Below are 24,124 nucleotides of genomic sequence, written 5' to 3'. Positions count from 1 at the left end.
GAGAGGCTCACAGAGGGAGGCAGCCCTCAAGAGGGGCTCAAACGATTCAGGCTGGGAGCACCACGAGGCCCCCTCTCGGGCATCAGCATCTCACCCTGGCCCTGCCTTCTCACTGCCCGCACCAGCTCACAGCTCCAACCTCCAACACTCCAGACGCCCCTGGGCCCCCGCCGTGACCCCTCCCCACGCCTCCAGTGGAGTTCATGGCTCTTGAGGCCCTGATCACGGCTCCTGTAAACACACCTCACAGGTCCCTCACCTGTGAGGACCTCCTCAAGGAAGGAGCACATCCCGGCCCCTGTGTCCTGCCCTGGCCGGCACACGACAGGTCCAGTTTCCAAAGAGCAACTCCTGTGGGCCTTGAGGCACTGCAGTCACGTCAGGCTCCGGCCAGACTCCCGGATGCGAGCAGGACAGGGCCCACAGCGGGTCCCCCGGGCTGGGCTCTCCATCACCGCAGAAATGTGCGTCTTCTGTGGGATGATAACTAGTGACCCCCTAAGGAGACGGTCAGACCACAGCACGCCACACATCAGAAGTTCTGAAAGTTCTGAGACGCACCGCTGAGAAGAAACCTTGCCAACTTTGTGTCCAAGAATCTTTTTAGGTAAAATCAGATGTGCAGGCTCAGACAGGAATAAAGCTGAGAGCCAGAGCAGAACCGAGTGTTGCTGTGGGGCTCAGAGACGGGCAGCCCTCAGGCCACACGTGGGACTCAGATCCAACACGGAGTCTGGAAGACAGAGGGAGTTTAGAGCGGACGTGCGGCTCTGAGAAGACGTTCTGCTTGTCAGGCCAGACTGAAAGCTAGAAGCATAGAGAGCGAGCTGGTCTGGGACCAGAGTTTCCAGCAGCCAAGTCCATGGGCCTTCCGGATGCATTTCCACAAGTTACCAAGCTTCAAGTCCTTGACATAAGGGGTAACCTCTCCTTCCCCTTCTGAGATCTTTTCAGATCTCCAGGCCACAGAGTGTCTTACAGCTTAAAGGGACATAGAGCCTGGACTGAGCTATCAGTGGAGAAGGCGGGCGGAGTGAGTACTGCTTCCCTTGTGGGGTCTGTGTGGTGATGAGACAGGCAGGCCTGGGGCCAGGCGACAAGGCTCGGGGTGTGACCCACCGAATGGCCGTGGCAACTGCCCTCGAGCTTCAGCTGGGATCAGTCCCGGAAGGAGACAGCCCCACCTGGACACCAGAACTTCCTACATTTGGGACATGTCTCCAACAGACAGTGTCAGCAGCAGCTTTGTCATGACGTGAGAAGTGAGGGCCACACTCTAGCCACTGCTGGCTGCAAAGAGCTGCCCAGCAGCCCCAACCGGCAACACACACAGCCACACGGGGGGCTGACTGCACGGGGGGCTGACTGCCTGTGGCCTCACCCAGGGCTGAGGGCAAGGAGGAGGAAGGACGAAGTGTGAGCAGGAGCAGAAGGGAACGCAGAGGGGAGTGGCTAGGGAAGGGCGGGGCACACGAGGGTTAAGGCCGCTGGGCCTGCCGGGGGCACTGACTGGGCTCAACTGTAGTGACTTCAGAATCCACGTGCTGTTTGTTATACACCGGCTGATAAACGTAGGTGCTGGTCTACAGAATGAACACAGAGGCATTTCTGCGTGAGGGGAATCATTGTTCAGCTGTGACCCCGTGGACTGCAGCACGCCAGGCTTCCCTGTCCTCCACCATCCTGGAGTTGGCTCAGACTCATGACCATTGAGTTTGTGATGCAATCCAACCATCTCACTCTCTCTCACCCCCTTATTCTCCTGTCCTCAATCTTTCCCAGCATCAGAGTCTTTCCAGTGAGTTGGTTCTTCACATCTGGTGGCCAAAGTATTGGAGCTTCAGCATCAGTCCTTGCAATGAATATTCAGGGTTGATTTCCTTTAGGATTAACTGGTTTGATCTCCTTGCTGTCCAAGGGACTCTCAAGAATCTTCTCCAGCGACACAGTTTGAAAGCATCAATTCTTTGGTGCTCAGCCTTCCTTATGATCCAACTCTCGCATCCATATATGACCACTGGAAAAACCACGGCTTTGATTATATGGACCTTTGTCGGCCAGGTGATGTTTCTGCTTTTTAATACCCTATCTAGGCTGGTCACAGTGCTCCTTCCAAGGAGCAAGTGTCTGTTAATTTCACGGCTGCAGTCATGGTCCACAGTGATTCTGAAGCCCAAGAAAACAAAATCTATTACTGTTACCATTTTTCTGCATCTATTTGCCATGAAGTGATGGGACTGGATGCCATGACCTTCATTTTTTGAATGTTGCGTTTTAAGCCAGCTTTTTCACTCTCCTCTTTCACTTTCATCAACAGGCTCTTTATCGCCTCTTCACTTTCTGCCATTAGGGTGGTGTCATCTGCATATCTGAGGTTGTTGATAGTTCTCCCAGCAATCTTGATTCCAACTTGACTCCAGCGGGCATTTCACATGATGTACTCTGCATATAAGTTAAATAAGCAGGGTGACAATATACAGCCTTGACTTACTCCTTTCCCAACCTGAAACCAGTCTGTTGTTCCATGTCTGGTTCTAACTGTTGCTTCTTGACCTGCATACAGGTTTCTCAGGAGACAAGTAAGGTAATCTGGTATTCCCATCTTTTTTAAGAATTTGCCATGGTTTGTTTTGATCCACGTGGTCAAAGGCTTTAGCGTAGACAATGAAGCAGAAGGAGATGGTTTTCTGGAGTTCCCTTGCTTTCTCTACGATCCAGTGGATGCTTGCAATTTGATCTCTGGTTCCTCTGCTTTTTCTAAATCCAGTTTGAAGTTCTCGGTTCACGTACTGTTGAAGCCTAGCTCGGATGATTTTGAGCATTAGCTATCTAGCATGTGAAATGCGTGCAACTGTACCGTAGTTTGAAGATTCTTTGGCATTGCCTTTCTTTGGGATTGGAATGAAAACTGACCTCTTCCAGTCTGGTGGCCACTGCTGAGTTTTCCAAATTTGCTGGTATATTGAGTGCAGCACTTTCACAATATTATCTCTCAGGATTTGAAACAGCTCAGCTGGAAGTCCATCACTGTTTATACTAATGCTTCCTAAGGCCTACTTGACTTCACACTCCAGGATATCTGGTTCTAGATGACAAGGCAAGAATACAAAGAACTGTATAAAAAAGGTCTTAGTGACCCAGATAACCACGATTATGTGGTCACTCACCTAGAGTCAGACATCCGGGAATGTGAGGGGAATTACTGCACGTCAACCCTGTGGGTGTCACCAGAAGGGGTTTCACGACGGAGACTCCAGATCGCAGAGGACAAAGAGCAGGGCTTGAGGTCAGATGCCACCATTCACTGGCTGGAATGGCCCTCCTCAGAACCTCAGCTGTACTGTCTGAAAAGTGGAGGTTACATTAGTATCCATCCAACAGAAAGGCGGTGCAGACGAAGTGACGTGACTCGGCCTCATCCGTGCGGAGCGTGCTCATTTCCCATAAGGACGCTGAGTCCCCCTGCTGCCCTGGCAGAGCACCTGGCCACCCTCACTATTTCACAAGCGAGAGACTCAAGTTCACTGAGGCGAAGTGGTTTGTCCAAGACTACAAACTCAGATGCAGCCTGCTGAGGGCCGGTATCCAGGGCCATCCGACCCGGCCAGCGTCAGGGAACAAGGTGAGTTGCTACCGCTGACGAACGCCACAGCACGAAGCAATCTCCTGTTTCAGGTTCGCCGGCACCGGTGCCTCTGGGAATATCCTCCGAGTCCCCTTTGGATACCGCCCCCACCCCCACTTTAGAACCTGTCCAGTAGCTGGGCTGACCACAAGCCCTGACCCCTAAGACAGCATATTACGCAGGCCTGGCCAACAGCAGCCCTGCACCTCCCTGACTTGGGTGACCATTTCAGGGGACCCAGATGAAGCCGATCAGAGCCTGGGATTTTGCAGGAGCTCCTGAGGGAAAGAGACGCACTCTGCCATGGCCTGCAGAGCAGATGGAATATAACAGCTGGAACTGCTGGCTTCGCCCTGAGCCCCACATCCAAGAAAGGAAGCACACGCAGGTCCTGATGCAACCCGGGGCCACCGGACGAGAGAGCCTTGCCATGGCAAAGGCGAGATGCCGGAGACGCGCACGGGAGGCATGGCAGGAGGCTCCTGAGAGCACCCGCTTCGGCCCCACGGCAGGCCACGGAGCGAAGGCGGGGCCTGGGCTGCCCTGAGCGGGGCTCTGGGTCCCGGCAGCCAGCAAACCTCAAGCCAGCGTCCGCCTTCTGCGGCATCTGTCCTCAGCTACCTGCCTAGGCCTCAGGTCACAAAGGGCAGCACTGGCATCCGGCAGATGCTCTATTAGGCCTGCTCTGTGCCAGGCGTGGTGCTACCCACTGTCAACGGCCTTGATTTTCATCAGGAGGGGCACAAGGGAGTGCAGGGGCTGGTGGAGGCAGGAGAAGCAGAGAGCGAAGCGGGGGCTGGTCCAGGCTGCATCAGGGAACCCCCACCTTCAAGGGTCTGTTCCCGAGAGGTCTGGGCTGCTCACTCCAACTGGACACCCCCGGCCACACGCCTAACACCCTCTCTAAGAGCACTTTAAACACTGTCCTGGTAGGAATAAGGCTTTCACATTCAACTGAGAGTTGGAAGAGGTGAAAAGTGGGGAGGGCCCGAGAGCCAGCCCGGGACGACAGGAGCTGGAGGGTAGCTCCCCAAACCACTTAGGAGAAGCATCACTAGTTTCCCAAGCCCCCACCTATCTTCTGAGTCCTTAGCTGGGAAAAGAGTAGACTGGACAAGCCCTTGTGAGTGAGACCTGGATCCCCTCGCTGCTTTGTGAACTCTGCCTTCTAAGGCTGGCAGGAGAGACTCACTAGGTTGGTCACACGGTGAAGAGGAGGAGTCAGGAGGTGGTGCCCCATGTGATACCGAAAAGCTACACGTGGGGGCAAGCCGCCAGGGTGCAGAAGGCAAAAGCGGACAAGGACTGACCGGGGGCGACCAGCGCTGACTCGGGCCAGCTCTCCCACCAGCACCCATGGAGCCCACAAGCCCAAGCAGGTCCTCTCCGGGGCAGGCTCCTGGGAATGAGGTCCTCAAGGGAGGAGCTGGATGAGCCGGAGGCTGTGGCAGCTGACTCTGAGCCACAGCAGCCCCCCAGCCCCTCGCCCACGTCCAGAGCACCACATGGCCTAGGTCCCCACCTTGTGTAGGGGGTGGGCGGGGAGGCCAGAGCAACGGGTAAGGTAGGGGGAACAAGCAGATGGAGGTGCAGAGAGAGAGGATGCTTTCCACCTAGTGGCTTCTTAATGCACTGTGAAAATCACGAACAGGAATCGGTATTTGAGGGACTCTGAGGCAGTGCTGAGAGATAGAAATGTTTCTGGGGCAAAAAACAGGAAACTGGTGGTGGGTATTAGGAGGAAAAGGATCCAGTGTACTCTAAGTTTCAAAAGGAAGTGAGGAAAGATGGTACCAACCACATGGGACAGCCACATGGCCACAGAGAGGATGGGGCGGTGGGTGGCGGTTTGCACAGGGCACCGAGAAGTCCAACAGCTGGGGGTGGGAGCAGCGGCAACTTTAGAATGGACCACAGAAGGACCCTTAATGGTAGAGGCACCTATGGTCGAGAGAGGGAGAGAGTCCTCGGGGATCCCCAGGGGCACAGAGCCTCAGGAGGGTGCGGAGGTGCTCACGCCCAGCCTTCACCGCCAGCACCAACAGGGATGCAGAGAAGAACGCCTCTGACATCTCAGGCCCCTGAAAGAGCCTTGGGTCTCAGACAGACAAGGCCAGGTAAAGGACAGAGGCTTGGACAGGAGAGCGCAGGGCGGGGTGGCATGGACAGGTCACAGAGGGGACGGGGTGGGCGGCGAGGGGCGGAGCCACGGAAGGACGGGAGGAGCCCGGGGCGGGGTGGACGGGACCCGACCCTCCCCACTGCCCTGCTCACCGAGCTGCCGCGATGGGAGACTTCTTGGCAGGGTCCAGCAGGCCGCCCAGGCCGCCGGCCGGCTCCTCCCCCAGGGAGCGGGTGTCTTTGTTCAGCTGCTGCAGGCGGGAGCTGAGCTCGGTGATCACAGTCGGCTTGTCGTCTTCAGGCCCAGGGAGCCCCCGGCTCTCGACGGGGTCCCCCCACAGCTTGGACCTTCTCTGGAAGAGGTAGCGAGGGCGAGCAGGCCCGGCAGCAGAGGCCAGCCCGGCGGTGGCGGCGTGGTGCTGCTGGGCCATGAGCTCACTGTCGGAGGACTGCTTCAGCAGCGGGTCCCTGAAGGTCACCGGCCCCTTCCCCAGCGGGGACTTGAGCTTGGGCTTGGGAGGCACTGGTGGCTTCTCGAGTAGAAAAGTATGTCCGTCAGCGAAGGAGGTGTGGGTGTCCGTGAGTTCCCCGCTCTCCGAGCTCAGGGTGGACATGCTGGACACGGTGGAGATGGTGCTTGTGGTCTCCAGGTGGGGGTCGCTGGAGCTGCGCGTGTCGGCCTCCTCCACCCCCGAATCTGCGGCGGACTCCGGCGCGGGCGGCGGCTCGCTGCTCGGCTTCCCTGAGGCCGGGCCTGGCACCGTGGTGGGTGAGGGGCCGGGGCCGGCGAGTGGCGTGGCCAGCAGGACCCCATTGGCAAACTCTTCGGGAGGCGGCACAAGCCCGATGCGCGCCAGCTCCTCTCTGGTCTCCTCATCGCTGGAGGACAGCTGGGCTGGCGGCAGGTTCACAGCGAATACCAGCTCCGGCTCCTCCTCGGAGCTGCCCTGGCCGGGCCCGGGGTCGGTGGGGGCACTGCCGGGGGCCTGGGCCCGGGGGCTCGGCAGGGGCTCTGTGACCACAGCTGACTGAGTGGGGGCCGGGGCCAGCTCCGGGGTGCCAGGGCGTTGCTCTTCGGCCCCCAGCCCACCGGGCTCGTGCCCATTGCTGGTGGCGTGCACGACGATGAGGCCGGCGGGCCGCTGCAGGGACGTGTCCAGGACGCTGAGGATCATGGACTTCTTGTCCTCCGGAGACTTGCGCTCCTCCCGGGGCGCCTTCTCGGGCTCCCTCCGCGCAGGCACGGGAACCCAGGCTGGGCTCCTGGGGGAGAAGGCTGGCGAGGCCAGAGGCCCTCGCTCCGAGTCCCGGGCCTGCACATCCACAAACAAGGGCCCGGGCCGGTCGGTGTCGGGACTGTGCACAGGTGTAGGGGACCGGGAGGGCACCTGGGAAGCCAGAGCCCGCTCGCGAGCCGCCAGGGCCAGGGCCAAGGGCGAGCTGGGGTCCAGGGGTTTCCCGGTGAGCGGGTGGATGAAAGTGGAGCCGGAAGGCCCAAGGCTCGGGCCGCTGACCAATGGCTTCAGAGCAGAGACTGGGGAGGGCAGCAGCAGGTCGCGGCCGGTGGTGGTGGCGCCAGTTCCCAGAAGGCGCTCGTCGATGGAGCGCGAGGGCTGCAGGGACGGCATGTCCGCGCTCGGAGGGCTGCCCTCGATGGCGCCCACGGACAGGAAAACGCTGGAGCGCCGCCGCTCCTCCAGCCGCCGGTCCTTGCTCGGGGCCGGGCCCCCAAACGCCAGCCCGGGGCCGTCTCCGGGGCCGTAGTCGAGGCCGCTGGGCCGAGGCCCGCGGTGCGTTGGGGAGGGCTCCCTGGCGAAGCTGCCAACGACCGGGCCGGGGCTGCCCACGGCCAAGGCCGCGCGCTCCTGCGCATCCTCCACCTGCAGCTGCTTCACCAGCGGGCTCTTGCGGCGCTGAGGTTTGGACGGCGCGAAGAGGCTGGCGCTGAAGGCGCCCAGGTTGGCGTAGGGGCTGTCGGGGCCCGGCGGCCGAGGCCGCCGCTTGGGTCGCTCCGGTGGGGTGGCCGCTGGCGGGGGCCGAGCGGCGTCGGCCGCCTCGGGCGCCGAGTCCTGGAGGATGATCATGGAGCGCGCGCGCTTCTGCCGCTCCGGGTAAGGCAGCGGGCCCAGGCCCGCGCCGGAGTCATACAGGCCCGGGGCGCCCGCGCCCAGGCGCGCCTCCAGGCCGGGTTTGAAGCTGGAGCGCACGGTGTCGTAGGCGCGGCCCGGAGGCGGCGGCGGTGGAGAGAAGGTGGGGGGCGGCCCAGAGTCGAAGTAGTAGGGGGCGGGAGGGGGCGGCGGCGCGGTCTGCGGAGGGGGCGGGATGCCACGGCCCTCGCGCACCGTGTCCTGCATCGACGTGCTCCTCGGGAAGCGCCCCTCCAGCAGGGACGCCAGCTTCTCGTCCTCCCCTGCAGACAGAGGCTCTGGTGAGCCCAGCCCTGGCACTGAGGGCCAGGGCCTGCGAGGAGGCCCCTCTGGACCCGGGCGCCTGCCCTCCCCCCACCCCCGGGGGCAGCCCAGGTCCCAGGCGCAAAGGCATCTTCCAAATCTGCTAGAGCTGCTGGCCTGCCCGCCAGAGGCTGGAGTCAGGGTGGGTGAGGGCACTAGGGTTACAGAGCAGAGGGAGACACAGGGAGACGTGGAGAGCCCAGGGCAGGGGAGTCTGAGCAAGGTCCTCAGGCTGGACTGGTCCCGGAATGCCAGGCTCTGCACCTCAAGCCGGGCGTCAGGTTGGTAGGGCTCCTGAGGACTGGCGAGAGGGATGGGTTCAAATACAGGGGAGAGGAGGGCCCAGCAGCAGAGGTTCTGAGAGAAGACTGCAACCCTGACCCATGGAGAGGCCCAAAGACAGCAGCCCCCGCCCCCCACCCCTACCCCAGCAGTGGGGACGGAACTGCAGAGAAGAGCGGAGGGTGGTTGGAGCAGGCCTTAGCACCCAAGATTGAGCAAGGCCTCCTCGTGAGCCACCAGCAGTGGAATAAGCAGGTGTCACTGGGAGGCCCTGGTGGCAACCGGGGTTGAAGGAAGGGAGACGGTCAGATATAAGAGGGAACTCTCCCAAGCAGGAGTGATTCACTGTAGGCAAGGGGGCAGCAGGACTGTGGCCAGGAAGAGAGAGCTGAGGCCCGGGTGAGTGGTGCTCTGGGAAGAGACAGGTCCAGAGAGGCTCCATCCTAGCAACTGATGGGCACTGGGCTGGGGGAGGCTGCCAGGAGGTCATGCCATAGCCCTTGTTGCTGTTCAGTCACTACGTCGTGTCCAGCTCTTGGCGACCCCGTGAACTGCCGTAGCCCTAGTGGCAGAAATTCAGGAAGGCTGGGCAGAGGAGGGATGGCAGGCTGAGCACGTGACCCACGTTTCAGCCTGACTCCTGACTGGCTGTGTAAGCCTACGCCAGGCCCTGAGCCCCTCGATGCCCCAATTCTCTTGTGGACAACACAGAGTTAAAATGAACCCTACCTCCTGCCTCACTCTGGTGTCATTAGGGTCTGTGCAAGAGCAGGGCTGGAGCACGCAGGGCTGCCCCTGTCCTGCCGCCTCGCTAGAACCTGGCGGGGCCTCCCGGGTGCCCCGTGTGCAGTGTGGACAGCTGGGCCACAGGCGCGCTCAGTTAGGCCGCAGGCGACAAACAGCCCAGGCCAAGGAGAGCAGACGAGCAGCTCCTTAGAGCCGACGCACAGGGCTCTGGGAAGACTGCTTGCGGATCTACACCTGGCCTGGCTCAGGGCCTGGCCGCGTTCCCATGCAGACCGCCTGTCCCCACCCACCGCCCCCTCTGCCACCATGGCGCTACCAGTCCACCCACACAGCGCTGCCCGCCTGTGTCTGCGGAACAGCACAGCCCGGGGCCCGTGGTGGGGCTGGGGGCCTCTGGTGCGATGAGACCTGAATCCCACTCCTGCCAGTTACTGTCTGATGTTCCTCACCTCCTGACACCTCAGTTTCCTCACCTCCGGAGCCCTGCCCCCTCCCACGGAAGTGTGACGTGGAGCCGTTTCAAGTTTTTAGCACAGGGCTGAGCACCCAGAAGCACCCGAGGAAGGCAGCTATGGTCGTCATCGGCATCATCATTTTTAGGTCTGCCTTCCACCCCCACTGCTGGACACAGATTCTGGGCCAGGTTTGGCCTGGGTCTCCTCCCTGCCACATTTCCTGCGCGGCATATAAACGCAGCTCAACACCCACCAGCTTGTGTGCGAGCTGGAACCACGCGGGACAAGCTCGTGCTCCTGGAGGGTGCAGGAGGCTTGGCACACCACGCTCCAAGGCAGGGTGAAGACAAGCCACTTGCCTTGGGGTGGAAATGGGACTCTGTTCTGATGCAGAGCAGGTGGGGCCCTCTGCCCAGAAAATAACCGTGGGCATTTCTCCAGCACTTTCTGTGCACCAGCCTCAAGATGCAGGACCTAAGCTACTATCAGCATGTGACTGCAGCCCGCTGGGAGAACCTCAGGGTGGCCTTAGGAGGTAGGTACTAGCTGGTCCTCATGTTTACGGGTCAGGTCCCTGCATTTCAAGGACTGAGATGTGTGGCAAGGGTCACATAGACAGGACAAGGGGTGAGGAGCCCCAGAGTCTTGACACCTCGATCAGAATTCAAGTGACTGACAGGTGGCAGGCTAGGGCATGGCGCATGAAAGACGCACTCCCTGTGGACAGAGCCCAGGAGTGTCCGGGAAGGGAAGCGCTGGCAACCTCCACTGAGCGGCTCACAGCCTGAGGACAGGCGCTTAGGCCTGGACCCGCGGGGGTCAGTGCTGGGACTGGGCGGGGCTGAGGGACAGGCCATCCAGAGAGAGTGGCGGCGGGTGGCTAACAGTGCGTGCGGAGCCGAGTCAGAAGGGGACAGAGACAAACATCCCCAGATGAAGCAGCAGAGGACGGCCCAGGGCCCCGCGGCCCCGCGGCGCCCACAGAGGAGCAACTCCAGGGATGCAGGGTGACCTCTGAGCTGCAGAAAGGCCCCCCTGGCGAGAGAGGCGGACTAGAGGGTAAACAGAGGGTGAAGCTGGGGCAGGCGGTCACAGGGAGACCCAAGCTGGGGCTTCAGAGACTGAGGCACAGGACAGTGAGGCCTGGCCAGGTAGGGCCGCAAGGTGTGTGAGGAAGGACACCACTCCTAAATTGGTGGGGCAGCCAGCGCATAAGGAGGAAACAAGAATGCCCAGGGCTTAGGCCAGGGAGGTGAGGGGGACGTGCTTCTTGGCTCCAAAATAGCTGCAGTCACCTGTGCCCTCTTCCCCAGCCTTCCACCTAGAGAAATGACCGTAGCAGTCTCTGAAGGACCACTGCTATCAGCAACTCACCCCATTATCTCCCGGAAACCCCCAGGCGTCCTGCATGTCTGAGCCCGCACACACACTCCCCAGGCCTTCCTGTCACCCAAGCATGGCTGGTCCTCCCCAGCAGATATGCCTGCATACCCACCATGCAACTGCTGAGCTGAGCGGTCTGCAGACAGGTCCCCTCCCCCAACCGAGTCCCCAGACCCTGCCCAGAATCAGCATAGAGTGTGTACTAATCAGCAGGGCCTTGGGGTGAATAAGGGATTGGGTTTGCAATCAGTCTGCAGCTGATTGGCCAGATGAGTGAACAGAAGGCAGGCAAGGCAGCTGTGTGACCTGGGCCAGGTCATTCTTCCCCTTTGCCTCAGTTTCCTCATCTGCAGTCCAGAGGTGCTGATGGTGTTATCTCAGGAAAGCTACTCTAAGTGTTAAATGGACCGCGCATGTAAGCACATGCTGGAGCAAGCACTGATGAGGCATTTCCTCTGCTGGGCATCAGGCACACAGGAATAAAGGCATGGACAGGCAGAAAGGTCAGCGGGTGAACAGATGGACAGAAAACTGGACGTGTCTGTGGGTGGGCGGATGGACAGGTGGGGAGGTTAGGGGGCCCAGATGCCGAGAGGGAGGGATGGTAGGGAGGGCTTCTTAGATGATCCAGCCCGGGGTCAGGAGAGGAGGTGGCCAAGGGTGAGGGGAAATGAGGCCCCACAGGTTTAGGTGCCGAAGGCAAAGAGGCTGACACAGCCTCGAGAAAGATCCACGTCCCGCAGGGGAGAGATGGAGACTGAGAACCGAGGGGGAAACGGCAACTGTCCTTGAAGTCCTAGAGGGGAAAGCTTCAAGGAGGAGGGAGCAGGAAAGTCAAGTGTGTCCCCTGGGAGGAATCCCCTGGTGGGAACAATTTCAGTTTTAAATATGGACAAAGCTGGCCTGCCCCAGGCCAAGAGGCAGGTGGGGAGACAGCAAGTAGGGGGACTTCTGCAGAAAACTGCCTGTGAAGGAGAGGAGGGGCGTAGAGACGTAGCTGGAGTGCTGGAGAGGGGAGGGGGCAGGTTCAAGGGCAGAGCAGCGTTAGCATCAGAAGTGTGGCATGCTGGGCTGCAGGGCACAGGGCACGGGAGAGCCAGGGGCGGGGACGCCGGCATCTGTGGGAGGGCAGGACCGGGGTGCCCGCCGGCAGGGAGAGACGGGGAGAAGCCTCAGGGGGATCGTTCAGCAAAGTATCTCTTGGTTGGGTGAAGGACTGACATCCCCTCGCCCCCATATACGTCCACAAACAAATGAGATTCCTGGGCTGCTGCCAGGGAGGGGCAGGACTCGGAGAGAAACTGCCGACCTCAATTGAAGGGTGGGGAGAGACAGGGGCCTCCAGCCCAGCACCCACTCCACCCGCAACCCAGTCCTCCAGCCCCATGCAGCCCCCAGCCCAGCCGTACCTACAGACTTGGTCCGTGGAATCCCCTTCCGCAGGGAGCCTGGCAGCTTCTCCGGGCCTGGGAGGCCCTGGCGCTCAAACAGTGACTGTGAGAGTTGGAGGGGCAGGGGTGTATGGAGGTTCCAGAGCACCAGGGCCCCTAGTTCCCCATCCAGCCCCACCCATCCTCCCCCTAAGCCTGAGATCAGACCCTCCATGTGCTAATTCCAGCAGCCCTGGTGCCCACGGTGGCTGACAGAAGCCAGACCCAGGTCCTGCCTCCAAGGAGCAGGGGCAGAGCTGTGGGACCCAGGCAGCCCTGGGCAGGGTTCTTCCAGACGGGGACAGAGCAGGCAGGCAGGGGGCCTCGGTGAGGCGGGGGGGGGGGGGGGGGGGGGGGGGGTGGGGGGGGGGCGGGGGGCAACAGCCCAGAAGTGGGCAGTGGGGAACAGAGGCACACCCTGCTGCGGCCTCAGCTGGGCTGGGGCCCTCGCTCCAGGGGGCACAGAGCCTGCCAAGAGGCACACCATGCTGCGGCCTCAGCTGGGCTGGGGCCCTCGCTCCAGGGGCCACAGAGCCTGCCAAAGGCGGGAGGCACCGAGTGAGCACTCGGCACGCGTTGAACTGTGGCTGTTCCGGGGGCTCAGATGGCCCCCAGTGTGTTCAGAAGAGGCTTTGGGGCCCTTCACCCCCACCCCTGAAGAGTGGATCCAAATGAGGGACCCTCACGCTCCACATGCACAAGCGGTGGGGAGGGGATGCAGGCCCCGTGCCCCCCACGCCCCTGCCCCCAGCTGCCAGGCAGGCTCACGCTGATCTCAGCGGGGGTGATCCTCCGGCTGGTGGGCCGCTGCTTGACGGTGGCCGCCCTTGAGTCCGCGTCCGCGATGTCGGGCCTCAGTGCCGGCTCCGCGGCGGCCGCCAGGATCTCGTCCGGTCTCTCTGCACAGCCAGAGAGGTGCCGCCTCAGCCACAGGGCCCCTGAGCCTGCGACAGCCCCCTGCAGCCCCAGACCCAGCCTCCCGCAAAGCTGGTCCTCCCGGGGCTGCTGACAGAGGCCGCCCAGCCCGGCCCGGCCCTCACTCCCCAAGGCATGCGTTCCTGATCCAAGACAGGAGGCCTGAGACTCGTGTCCCACCCAAGCCCCACACATGCCAGAACCAGCCCCCACTCCAGCCTGGCCTCTCCCCTCAGGGAGGCTCCAGGTGACCCCGTGAACACGGCTCCAGGAAAGCCTGGCTGGCCATGAGGGGGAGACCCACGGCAGGGGCAAGACTGTTCAGAGGCAGAGACTCCCTGAGTTTCCCAGTTTCCCACTGCCCTTTCGTTATTCCCGTCTGTACCCTCACTGCACCGAGGCAAGCAGCAGCTCCAGAACAGACCCTGGTGCATAGCCAGCGTCCATAAAGAATGTGCATAAACCAAAACCAGGGTGGGGGTAGGGAGTGGTTCACTGCCCCAGGCTGGAGACCTAAAGCATAGCTGTACGCAGATAAGGAGGCCCCAGAACCTACGGCTGGAAAAGGCAGCGCCATCTAGGGTGGGAGGTGCTAAGAAGAGCCTATGGGGAGAGGCAATGCTGAGGGGCTTCCAGCAGCCCCTCAGAAAGCTGCCCCAGAAGCTAGGAGGGAGAAGGACCAGCCTGGGGCTGAGGCCTAAACCAGATGCCCTCGGGAGGCATTCTTTTCAAATCTGTTATGAAAGAAAACCTTTGCTTGCTCGTTTCTCTTAAAGCTATTTAATATTTTGGAAAGCAGTAGTTTTGACGAACAACATGACTTGGAGATTCTGTTAAACAAGTGTGTCTGGATGACTGGAGAGAGTCCACTTAGGGCCAGCACGCAGGACACAGCAGACGGGGAGGCAGCCCCACTGTCTGCCCGGCTGCCCCCTGGCCTGGCTGTCCGTAGCCCCACTGCGACCCACCTGTCACTCAGCCACCAAACCCCCGAGCCCCACCCCCCATACAGGAGCACACATCTGGTTACGACTAGTCCCCTGATGCCCGCAGTGCCCCAGCGGGAGTGCGGTGGTCAGCCACGACACCTCCTCCCAGCACTGCTCAGCAACTGCCATAGGGGCGGAAATAAACTCCGAGATGTCCAGCTCCATCCTGTATACTGACTGTCCTGACCTAGTCTCTTTGTGACTTGATTTCCTGATCTGATAAAACAGACATAAAAAGGTGCCCGCTTCAGCGTCTGCTGTGAGAATCAGCACACTCGGCCAAAGGGCTGCAGCTGTGTCTGGCTCAAGGCAAGCACTAAGGACACACTTTCTACAACCCTTCTTGTCTCTGCACCTCACCTCCCCAGACAGCCCATGGGGAGAAGAGAGCAAACAGCCATCCATGCCTGCATGTCCTGAGCATCCAACCTAGGCCCCAAATACACGGCAGTTCAACAAATGCTGGAGTCACCAGCAAAACACACTTTTATCTGCAGACCAGGCCACTTGGCCTGTGCACAGCTCTCAGCAACCCCAGGGGCAGTGGGGATCAGAGGGGCCTTCCTTTTGCTTCTAGAATGAGATGAGTGATTTCCCTTTGGAAGCTGAATCCCCATCACCACCATTTGCTAAGTCACTTGTGGCTCAGCTGGTAAAGACGCCAGCTGCAATGTGGGAGACCTGGGTTCGATCCCTGGGTTGGGAAGATCCTCTGGAGAACCGAACGGCTACCCACTCCAGTATTCTGGCCTGGAGAATCCCATGGACTGTATAGTCCACGGGTCGCAAAGAGTTGGACACGACTGAGCCACTTGTACTTTCACTTTTCACTTGGTGACTTCCAGCGTGAGAAGAGAGTACATGATTCCTCTCATCCCGCAGCAGCCACAGGCAGAGGATACAGCTACTGTCTCCACTTCACCAGCAAGAATCTGAAGCTCTGGGGAGAGGAGCTGCCCCAAATCACAGATCCAATAAGAGACCAGACTTCACACCCAGATTATCCAGAAACCGCAGGCAGAACGACATGACCAGAGAGAAAATATTCCCATGTGCCACACAGGGTGCACGTTCACCTGAGCTGGGATCGACAGGCTGCATCTCTAGGTCCAGAAGAACTCAGTTCCAGAGACACAAAGCAAGTCAGCAACGCAAAACCACCGCTGGCCCCCAGCAAGGGGGCCTGAGGCCAGACAAGACTTATTTTCAAAAGGGAAAGAACCAAGAATTCTGCAAACTACAAGCTGGTGAGGTTGACCACAATCCCCAACAAAACAAGAAAAAAATACATTCTTAAATAAATTACTTTAGAGTCTTAAAGAAGAAACGAAGGCCATCAGGAAGCAGGCCTGGGGCCCTGGAACTGCTCAGTCCCACTGCCCGCAGCCACACCGGGTGTGGGGACCGGACACGGCAGGGACGCAGCTGGGGACGCATCTCTCTGGACCAGAACGCGAGAGGGGATGAGGGGCCTTCAGGGGCGACGAATCGCCACCACGTCCCCGACAACCGGAAGCAGCCCACGGGCCGCCGCAGAGCACCCTGGGAGCCCCGCTAATGAGCTGAGGGCAGAACCAAAGCATTCCTAGCACAGCGTCTGTGTCTGCCTCAAAGGTGCGAAGAAAAGTGTCCTCAGAGAAGACCAAGTCATCTGCTTTCTACCTGAAAAGACCCTGAGGAAAGCATTTCACCTGGGACTGGGCAAGGACTGGGAAAGTTCAGAGGCAAGCTTGCTGGTCACACGGGGAACCTGGGCTGAGGCAGGAGTGTGCCCCAAGCACAGGGAACGCCCAGCAGACCCAGGAATGGGGGGGACCAGGCACAAACGAGTCGGGACACACACAGCCAAGCCCTCGCAGGCTCCCATCCGGCGTGCACGGCCACGCAGCAGACAGGCCCACGGCCACCTGACAGGTGGGGTCGGCAGACGCGGGAACTCAGCACCCAGGCCCAGCCTCTCTCAGCCCATGGATGCTGTGCCCGGAGCAGCCAGGCCAGACACATGGACGTGCAGGAAGGAGGCTCAAAGGATGTGGGGGACAGCCTGACGGAAAGAACGGGGTGCTGAAGGCCACCCAGCCGCGGGGCCCAGATCCCTGCCCCGAAAGGATGTCAGCACTCGCCTGAACCCCACAACAGGCCAGGGCAGAAAAACAGAACCCACGCACCAGCCACAGGAGTCCCAGAAAAGAACCCAGGCTCGGGCTGAGGACCCAGGCCCCCGCCCCCACCGGCCCAGCCATTCTGTGCCCCAGAGAGCTCCTCGGCTGGCCCCCCGGAGCCCCTCCTCCGCTCCAGGCCTGGCACAGCCTGTGGCTTCCCCTGGGGGGCCCTTCTAGCTCTATCTCAGACTCCCACGCCCTCACACCGCCGCCCAGCCCGCCCGAGCCCCCAGGGCCTGTGGCTACACTCACCAGCCCAGCCCAGCCCAGCCCATCTGACCCTTCCCAGGTCTTTCTACTGTGCCCCTAAACAGGAGGGCACAGCACAGGCCTCCAGACCCCCTGACTTGACACACCTTCCCTCACCAGGGGTCAGGCAAAGCTGGGCCTGGGGCACAGCAGATGACTCACCCCCTTTTCTTCTCCGAATGGAGGCTTGGAATCAAGAAACAGAGTAAATGGGGTGAGAGGCAGACTTTGTCCCTCGGCACCTGGGCTCCACCCCCGACTGCCACCCTCCTCCCCCACCCCAGGCTGTATCCCCGTCAGGTTGTGAGTGGCACACCCACCCAAATGCCGAGCTGGTACAGGAAATTCAAGGTGGGAACACAAGCAGGGACAGTGCCGTGTGCATGCACACACACGCTCACACACACATGCTTGTGCACATCCACACACACACATGCAGACGTGCGCACGTGGATGCACGACTGAATCGTACTGGGCTGAATCAAACGTTTGTTCAGAAAAGAGGCCGAACCTCATAGAAACCCACTTCAGAGACCATCAATGGTGCAAGGGTCGCCCATGAGCATTCCTGAAGTATGTTTCCAAAACGGGCAGGTCAGTGTGTCTGCCGGACCATGGCCAGTCAGGGCGCACCCCCGGCATGGCAGCTGCCCTGACAGTCTCATCCCAAAAGAGAAAGGAACCCAGCAGTTCCAGGCTTCTTATGAGAAAGAGGATGAACCAGAGGTGCTCTGGCCCCTCGGGGCCCCTCTGGCCTCTACTGCCCCAGGATGCCCGTGGCTGGAGCTATGCGCTGAGCACGCGGTGACTGAGAGGTCCTGCTCGGCCCCCACCTCCCCCTCCTCGCTTCTTCTCACAGGAGAGTTCCTACCCAACCCCTTCCTCTTAGCCCAACTTCCGCCAGCCTCCTCAGCCCCCTCTGCTGGGACACCACCCCTAGGACACGCCTCCCTTCCTCTTCCTCCTGAGGACCCTCTGAACAGCAAGGCGCCACCTGGCCTGAGCCCCCTCCTGGCCACCTGCTGCTTCTGTGGCCTCATATTTTCATTTTTTCCCACATGTTCAGGTCCTCGTCTCGATAGGTTGCAGGACACCTAAGGGCCCTATCCGCCCTTGATGTTATGACATAAACGTAATGTGTTTATGCTGGCAAGGAACCCATGGGTCTTATTTCTACCTTTTAAAGGCACAGTGAATCATGGGATGATTGCTTAGGCACCTGAGAAGACCCTGATGCCAGCCTGGCTTTCTCAAACCATATGTGTCAGGAGAAGGTCAGCAAGTGGGCTGGCTCCCCAGAACAACTGTCTCTGGGGGAAGGAGTGGTCTTCCTGTGCTCCTGGCCACCCAGGCCCTTCTCACAACAGGGCCACAGGAAGAGCTTGGGTCCAGTTCAGCTAAGACTGTGACCCCTCACTCAGCAGTGTGCACGGAGGCTCTGTGCGAAGCTGTCCCTTCCCCTTCCCCACACTCTGTTCAGGAAAAGCTGGTGGAAGGATCTGACCTCAGACCGCAAGAGTGGGTCCCTTCCCTCTGGAAGACGGGTCTGCGGAGCAACCCTGTCAGAAGGCAGCAGAGGAAACATCCAGACCAGAGAGGAAGGAGGCTCTTCTCCCATGCACTGGTCTCTGCCGACAGAAGCAGCCCAGAAAGCGAAAGGCAGCTCTGTTCCTGCAGGTCAGAGTCCCTGAGTCCCTGGATGACAGGCTGCCCAAGCGCCTCTTTGTGCAAGGCGGGAAGGATCCCTCCTGAACGTGCAGCTGAACAGGGCCTCTGGCAGGAGACTTCTGGGAACCACCCAGCAGAGCCTAGTGTGGGGTCTAGCGACATCCACTGCTGACTGGCATTGGTCTATCGATCCATTTGGAGCCTCAATCAGTGTGATGGATCAGCTCCCCATGACTAGTCTCAGACCCCTGTGACCCTGGGGCTCAGACTCCACCCACCTCTCTCCCTTACTCTTGACTGAGGAGTTTACTGGACACGGAATTCCAGGTGGAAAAGCATTCTGACTCTAGACTTGGAAGTTACCGTCCATCGTCTTCCAGAACCTGCTGCTGCTGACGATGCCTCTGCTGTCAGTCTGACCCCTGTTCCTTCCTAAGTCATCGTTCTCTGGCAGTTAAGATTCTCCCTCTCATCTGTGGTGCCATGAACTCTTACTACCAGAGGCGGCCCTGTTTTCACTTCACTGCTTCAGACTTGGACTCCTGCAAACTGGGTTCTCATGTCCTTGTTCGATCTCAGAAAGTTCTCAGTCATCTACTCTCCAAATAGCGCCTCTTCCTCAGTTTTGTCGCCCTGCCCCCCGGGGCCTTATTCAGGCTGCCGGGCTGTCCCCCATGTCCCTTCTCTGCTCTTTGATGATTCCCATCTCCTTACCTTTCTGCGCTGAATTTTGGGCAATCTCAGATTTATCATTCAATTCATAGTTCCTTCCTTCGGGTAGGTCAGTATACTGTTCCCCAGGCATGGATTTTTTAAATCTCAGTGGCTAAACTTTGTTTCAGTAACAGTTGTTTAGGAATCCTTTCAAAATCTGCTTATTTTTCTCACTGTCCTGTTCTTGCCTTATGAGTTCTGTCAAACTTGGTGTTTAAACACCGTGACTTGTCTCTCTCACATTTTTCTATGATCCCTAGCTCTTCTGAGGCTAATTCCAGTTTGGGGCTTGGCTTTAGCTTCTCCACATCTCTCGGGCTTTGTAGCGGCATCATAGCCCTGATCCCTTGCCCTCAGGATCTGTATCTGTCCCAGGACCTCATGGATTATGGAAGCATCAGCTTCCTCTCACACTCTTGGCTCTGATTTCTCTCTTCATTTTTGAGAACTGGGAAATTCCTCTCCCTTCATTTTGAGTTGGCTGTGTATTTTTTAAAGTTTTGCTTTATTCAGAATATTTATGGGAAGACGGTCCTGGCCACGTCAGCTCAATCTGTCTTGGTGGCTGTCCTCTCCACTGAACCAAACTGCAGTCAAGAGCACCTGCTCGGAAGGGGGTGGCTCAGCAAAGGACTGGGTCAGGGGTCAGTCCATGAGGAAAGTGGGAAATAATTTTAGGGGACAGGTAAGGGCTCTTTCTACGGCTGGGGCAGAACCAAGCCTGAGACCAGGGTTGGGGCTCAGTCTAGAACCATGATCAAGGCCCTTCCTGTGCCCAGCACTGGGTCACAGCTCATCTTAGGACCAGAGTCAGGGTCCTCCTATGGCTGGAACCAGACTAGGATTGAGTCCAGATTATAGAAGGATAGAGCATGTTAGCAGTTATGTATGTTAGAACGTGCCATGATGAAGATATTCACGCTCATACAAGTTAGGGCATGACCACTATTAACTGTCCACAGGTCAGGACGTGGTCATGTATATCTGAACACGCCAATGATGAGGCTACTGCTGGCCATCCTGGGACTGTGGCCCCCACATGCCCATCAAAGCCCCAACACACTCTTCTTTGCCTCCAGCCACTCGAGGGCCTGGTCCATCACTGTACCAGCGATGTTCCCACGGCCCTGTGAGGTCAGCAGCTCACTGTAACTACCCTGCTTAGTGGATGCATAAGCAGGTGCTAAGAGGGTTAGGGAGGCACCGACCACACAGTTAGCGCCTGGAGCAAAGCTCAGGGCCCCTCTCCTCACTTGGATGAAATGAAGGAGCAAAGTCACACGGGAGGCGTGGGGGGCCAGGGGCAGCACGCGCACATGCAGGCAAGCACACAGGCGGCCAGGCCCTGCTCCCCTACCCCAGGCCTGGGCACCCCAGGTCCGTCTCCAGCCCTGTCACCCTGCCGCTCAGCCCCCAGTCCAGCCACACACCGCCTCCCTCTTCAGCCCAGTTCCCCAACCACTCCAGCACCCACGCATTTACCTCTGACCTATCCATACATCCGTCTGTCCATCCGTCCTCCCTTCTGTCTCTGCCTGAGTCTGGCCAGCTCCCCCACCCGGACCCCCACCCCGGGCTGTCTGCCCCCCACCTGCCCCGCCGCTCACCAAGCTCCTCAAGCTCTGCTGTCATGGACTTGGAGCGCAGGGTCAGCGTCGTGCTGGGGGCTCTCTTAGGGGGCGGCGGGGCTGCAAAGAAGAGGGAGGCCTTGGACCTCCTGTCTAGCAGCAGGCAGCGTGGCGTGGCCAGGTGCAGGTGCCACCTGCGCTCCACCGCCTGGATCTCCTCGTACTCCCGGGAGGACGAGTCACACTGAGCCAGGATCTTGTTGAGGCTGCGGCTGGATGCAAACTTCTTCATGGTGCTGGGAGCTCGGCGGGGCTGAAGGTCAGGCTGGGCCAGGGCCGCTGGGGCCTCAGGAGGCGGTCAGGGCCCCAGGGAGCTCACAGGCCAGCCGGCCCCCGGCCCGGGACCCAGGCTGCAGTTTCAAGGGCTGAGCGGGGGACCCCAGAGCCATGGGGTGGGGGCTGGGAGGGGTTTCCCGCGAGCCGGGCTCCTGCCGCTCCAGGGCTCCCCCAGGCCCCGGAGGCCACTGCCCCTGTGGGGGCCGGGGTGTGGGCAGCCAGGCCAGGGCCTGGGCAGGGGCGGCGGGCGGGCGGCACAGCCCGGGCGGCGCCGGCGCGGGGAGAAGACGCTTTTCCTGTTCCCGCAGGTGCCGCCTCCCCCTTCCCTCCGACAATAAGCGGCGGCGGCGGCGGCAGCGTCAACCTCACAGTTGCCATGGCAACCCCGGCCTCCAGGCAGCTGCTGGCAGCGTTGGGAAGGAGGGCTCTTCCATGCCAGGGGCTGGGGGGCACCGGGAAGGACGGGGCAGGAATCTTAGGAGGGCAACCTGGGGTCAGGGGTCAGAAGCTGGGGCAGGGCTGGCTGTCTGACGTCAGGGATGGGTACCCAGGCCACGCACGTGGGTGTTCGCCTAGGTTCAGGCCCCTGAGGTCAGCAGTCTGGGCTGCCGCGAGGAGAGGAGCGTAGGCCCGGGGTCAAAGGTCTAAGGTCAGGGGACAGAAGGGGAACCCAACACTCACCTCTGCGTCGAGCCCCATCCTCCTCCGGCTTCCTGGTCACTGACACCACCTTCATGACGAGGCGGTTCCCGCCCTGGCGGATCAGAGCCACGACCTGCTTGTGTCCGACTTTCACCACGTTCACGCCGTTCACCTGCGACGGCCAGGGCCGGGGTGGGGGTCCAGTGAGGCCTCCCGGGCTTGGAGGCCGGCACCCACGGGCGCACGGGGAAGGCCCAGCCTCACCTCGATGAGGAAGTCTCCCGTGCGCAGCCCTGCCCTCCAGGCCACGCCCTCCACATCCACCGACTCGAGGTATTGGAGCGCAGGGAAGGCCGGCGTGGGCGTGAACTCCTCGATGGGAGTCTCTGCTGTGGGGCGGGGCGGGGGCGGTCAACGCGGGCGCCGCCAGGGCAGTCCTCCAGTGCCCGGCCTGCGCTGGACGGCCGCACACAGGGCTGCCCAGGGCAAGAAGAGCCGGCCCAGCAATCCGGAACGCACCCCTCTGAGAGGCCCACCCCACACCCCACCAGAAAGGCCCCTACTCCATTAGACACCCTCAGCAGAGGCCCCGAAAATCAGGGAGGGAACAGAACTGCGTCCTCCTACCAACATCCCAAACCCAGAATAGTCACGGCGGGGAGACAGGAAGGGAGCGGGCCATGGGGGAGGTAGGGGGCAGAGGCCAGGCAGGAGGCGAGCATCACCAGCGGGACACCCCCCTGGTCATTACCTTTGGCCCCCCGGAGCACAAAACCAAAGCCTTCGTGGTCCCGTTTCTGCAGGACAGCCACCTTGTCGTCAATGACATAGTCACTGATGAAGGAAAATGGAGAGGTGAGAAGAACACCCCCCAGGTGCCCCAGACGGGGTCCATGGGCAGCGCCCGCCCTGGGAGTCGTCCCTGGACTGACCGGGGAGGCAGCAGACGCGCAGGCTGGGCACCACCCCGCCCCGCTGACTGCTTCCCCCGGGCCTCCCCCCGTCACCCTGTCGCGCGCCGGCCCGCCTGCCCCTTCCGTACCTGTGTGCAGAGAGGCTGTCATAAGAGCCCACTGTGTAGTGGCGGAAAAGCCGCTTGGTCCGGTCCTCCCGGGTTTCTGAGGGGAGGTTGAGGAGCTGACGGAGGGTCTGACCCTCCAGCTGGCCTGAACCCCCCTCACCTGAGCGGGCCACCAGCCTCTGCCCACACACATGCCCCTGGCCTGGCTGTGCCCACATGGGGATAGGGGTCCAAAGCCTGGGGTACTGGGCCCAGCAGTCCTAAGGTAAGAAGGCTGAGGGGACCATGCAGGAAAGGGTCCAGGGTCCAGAATGGGCAGGGGCTGTGGCTCACCCTTCTCCTGAGTAGCTGCACAGAGCAGACCAAACAAGGCCAGGGCAACCACAGGGAGAGCCGACAAGCCCCGAAACTCAGGGCAGAGAAGGTGAGCACGCACACAGGAGGGCAACCACAGGGAGAGCCGACAAGCCGGAAACTCAGGGCAGAGAAGGTGAGCACGCACACGGGAGTGGCCTGGAGCCGTGTCCAAGCGCTGTGTTCAAACAGGCGCATGTCTGTGTGACCTGCAGTCACGTGCAGCTGTTGTGCTCACACACATGGCAGTGGGTGTGCAGGTCTGTGTGTGCAAGCGCAGGTGTCACGCTACATACTCTTATGCTCTGGCCTGGAGGCAACCTTGTGTCGTCAGTGTGTCCCTCACCACAGGGATGCTCACCCTCATGGGGCTTCTGCTCGGGACCGTTTCTCTGAGTGGGCAGGGAGGGGTCCAGGTTTGGGGGGCGGGTCCCCCTGCCTGCCCTCACTGCCTCCCACAGCGCTTCACCCCACTGTGCTCTCCCTGCAGAGCTGGCCAGCTACCTGCTACCCCAGCTCGGCCTTGCTGATGTCCTGCAAGCCAGCAGGTCCCAGGCCACACCTCTAGCCACAACCGCTCTGCTCCAGACGGACTTCTCCCGCGGCCTGCGCACTGGACTCCCCAGTACCCTTGCGCCCGCTCCTGCTTCCGGCTTCCCAGGACCTCTGCTCCAGCTCTGCAGCCCCGCCACCTCAGGTTTCATCCCTCAGCTCCTCCCTGCTTCCCTACCAGCGTAGCATTTCTCAAGATTAACTTACTCGCTAAAGAAGTATGTCCTGAGCCCCTACTATGCACCAGGCTCTGCAAATACAGCAAAGAACAGAAAGAAGCCTCTGCGCTGCGCAGTGTACAGTCTAAACTGCACAGCTGAGGAGACAGAGGAGTCAAGGGCCAGGCACACACAGAGCATGTCGCGTGCTGGCAAGCAGGGAGAAAAAGTAAGTAGATGGGGACACGGCAGCTCCAGGTGGTCACGTGAAGGCCTCACCGTGAAGGGAGAGTCGAACAAAGC

At 60.4% G+C, this 24,124-nt stretch overlaps 1 protein-coding gene across 1 annotated transcript in view; it reads right to left on the bottom strand.

Moving 5' to 3' along the window:
* Positions 1-24,124, bottom strand: part of SHANK3 (SH3 and multiple ankyrin repeat domains 3) — a 49,666-nt gene that overhangs the window by 6,039 nt on the left and 19,503 nt on the right. Inside the window, exons 13-21 of the mRNA XM_052639484.1 lie at positions 22,779-22,854; positions 22,488-22,570; positions 22,001-22,125; positions 21,776-21,908; positions 20,798-20,878; positions 16,971-16,994; positions 13,262-13,392; positions 12,473-12,557; positions 5,900-8,156 (exon numbers count right to left, since the gene is read on the bottom strand). Coding sequence (XP_052495444.1) covers positions 5,900-8,156; positions 12,473-12,557; positions 13,262-13,392; positions 16,971-16,994; positions 20,798-20,878; positions 21,776-21,908; positions 22,001-22,125; positions 22,488-22,570; positions 22,779-22,854 — 2,995 coding nt within the window. The remainder of the gene's footprint in view (positions 1-5,899; positions 8,157-12,472; positions 12,558-13,261; positions 13,393-16,970; positions 16,995-20,797; positions 20,879-21,775; positions 21,909-22,000; positions 22,126-22,487; positions 22,571-22,778; positions 22,855-24,124) is intronic.

This window comes from Budorcas taxicolor, chromosome 5 (genome assembly GCF_023091745.1).
Source record: "Budorcas taxicolor isolate Tak-1 chromosome 5, Takin1.1, whole genome shotgun sequence".
In the NCBI taxonomy this organism is placed as follows: Eukaryota; Metazoa; Chordata; class Mammalia; order Artiodactyla; family Bovidae; genus Budorcas; species Budorcas taxicolor.
This window is presented reverse-complemented; position numbering and strand designations above follow the sequence as displayed.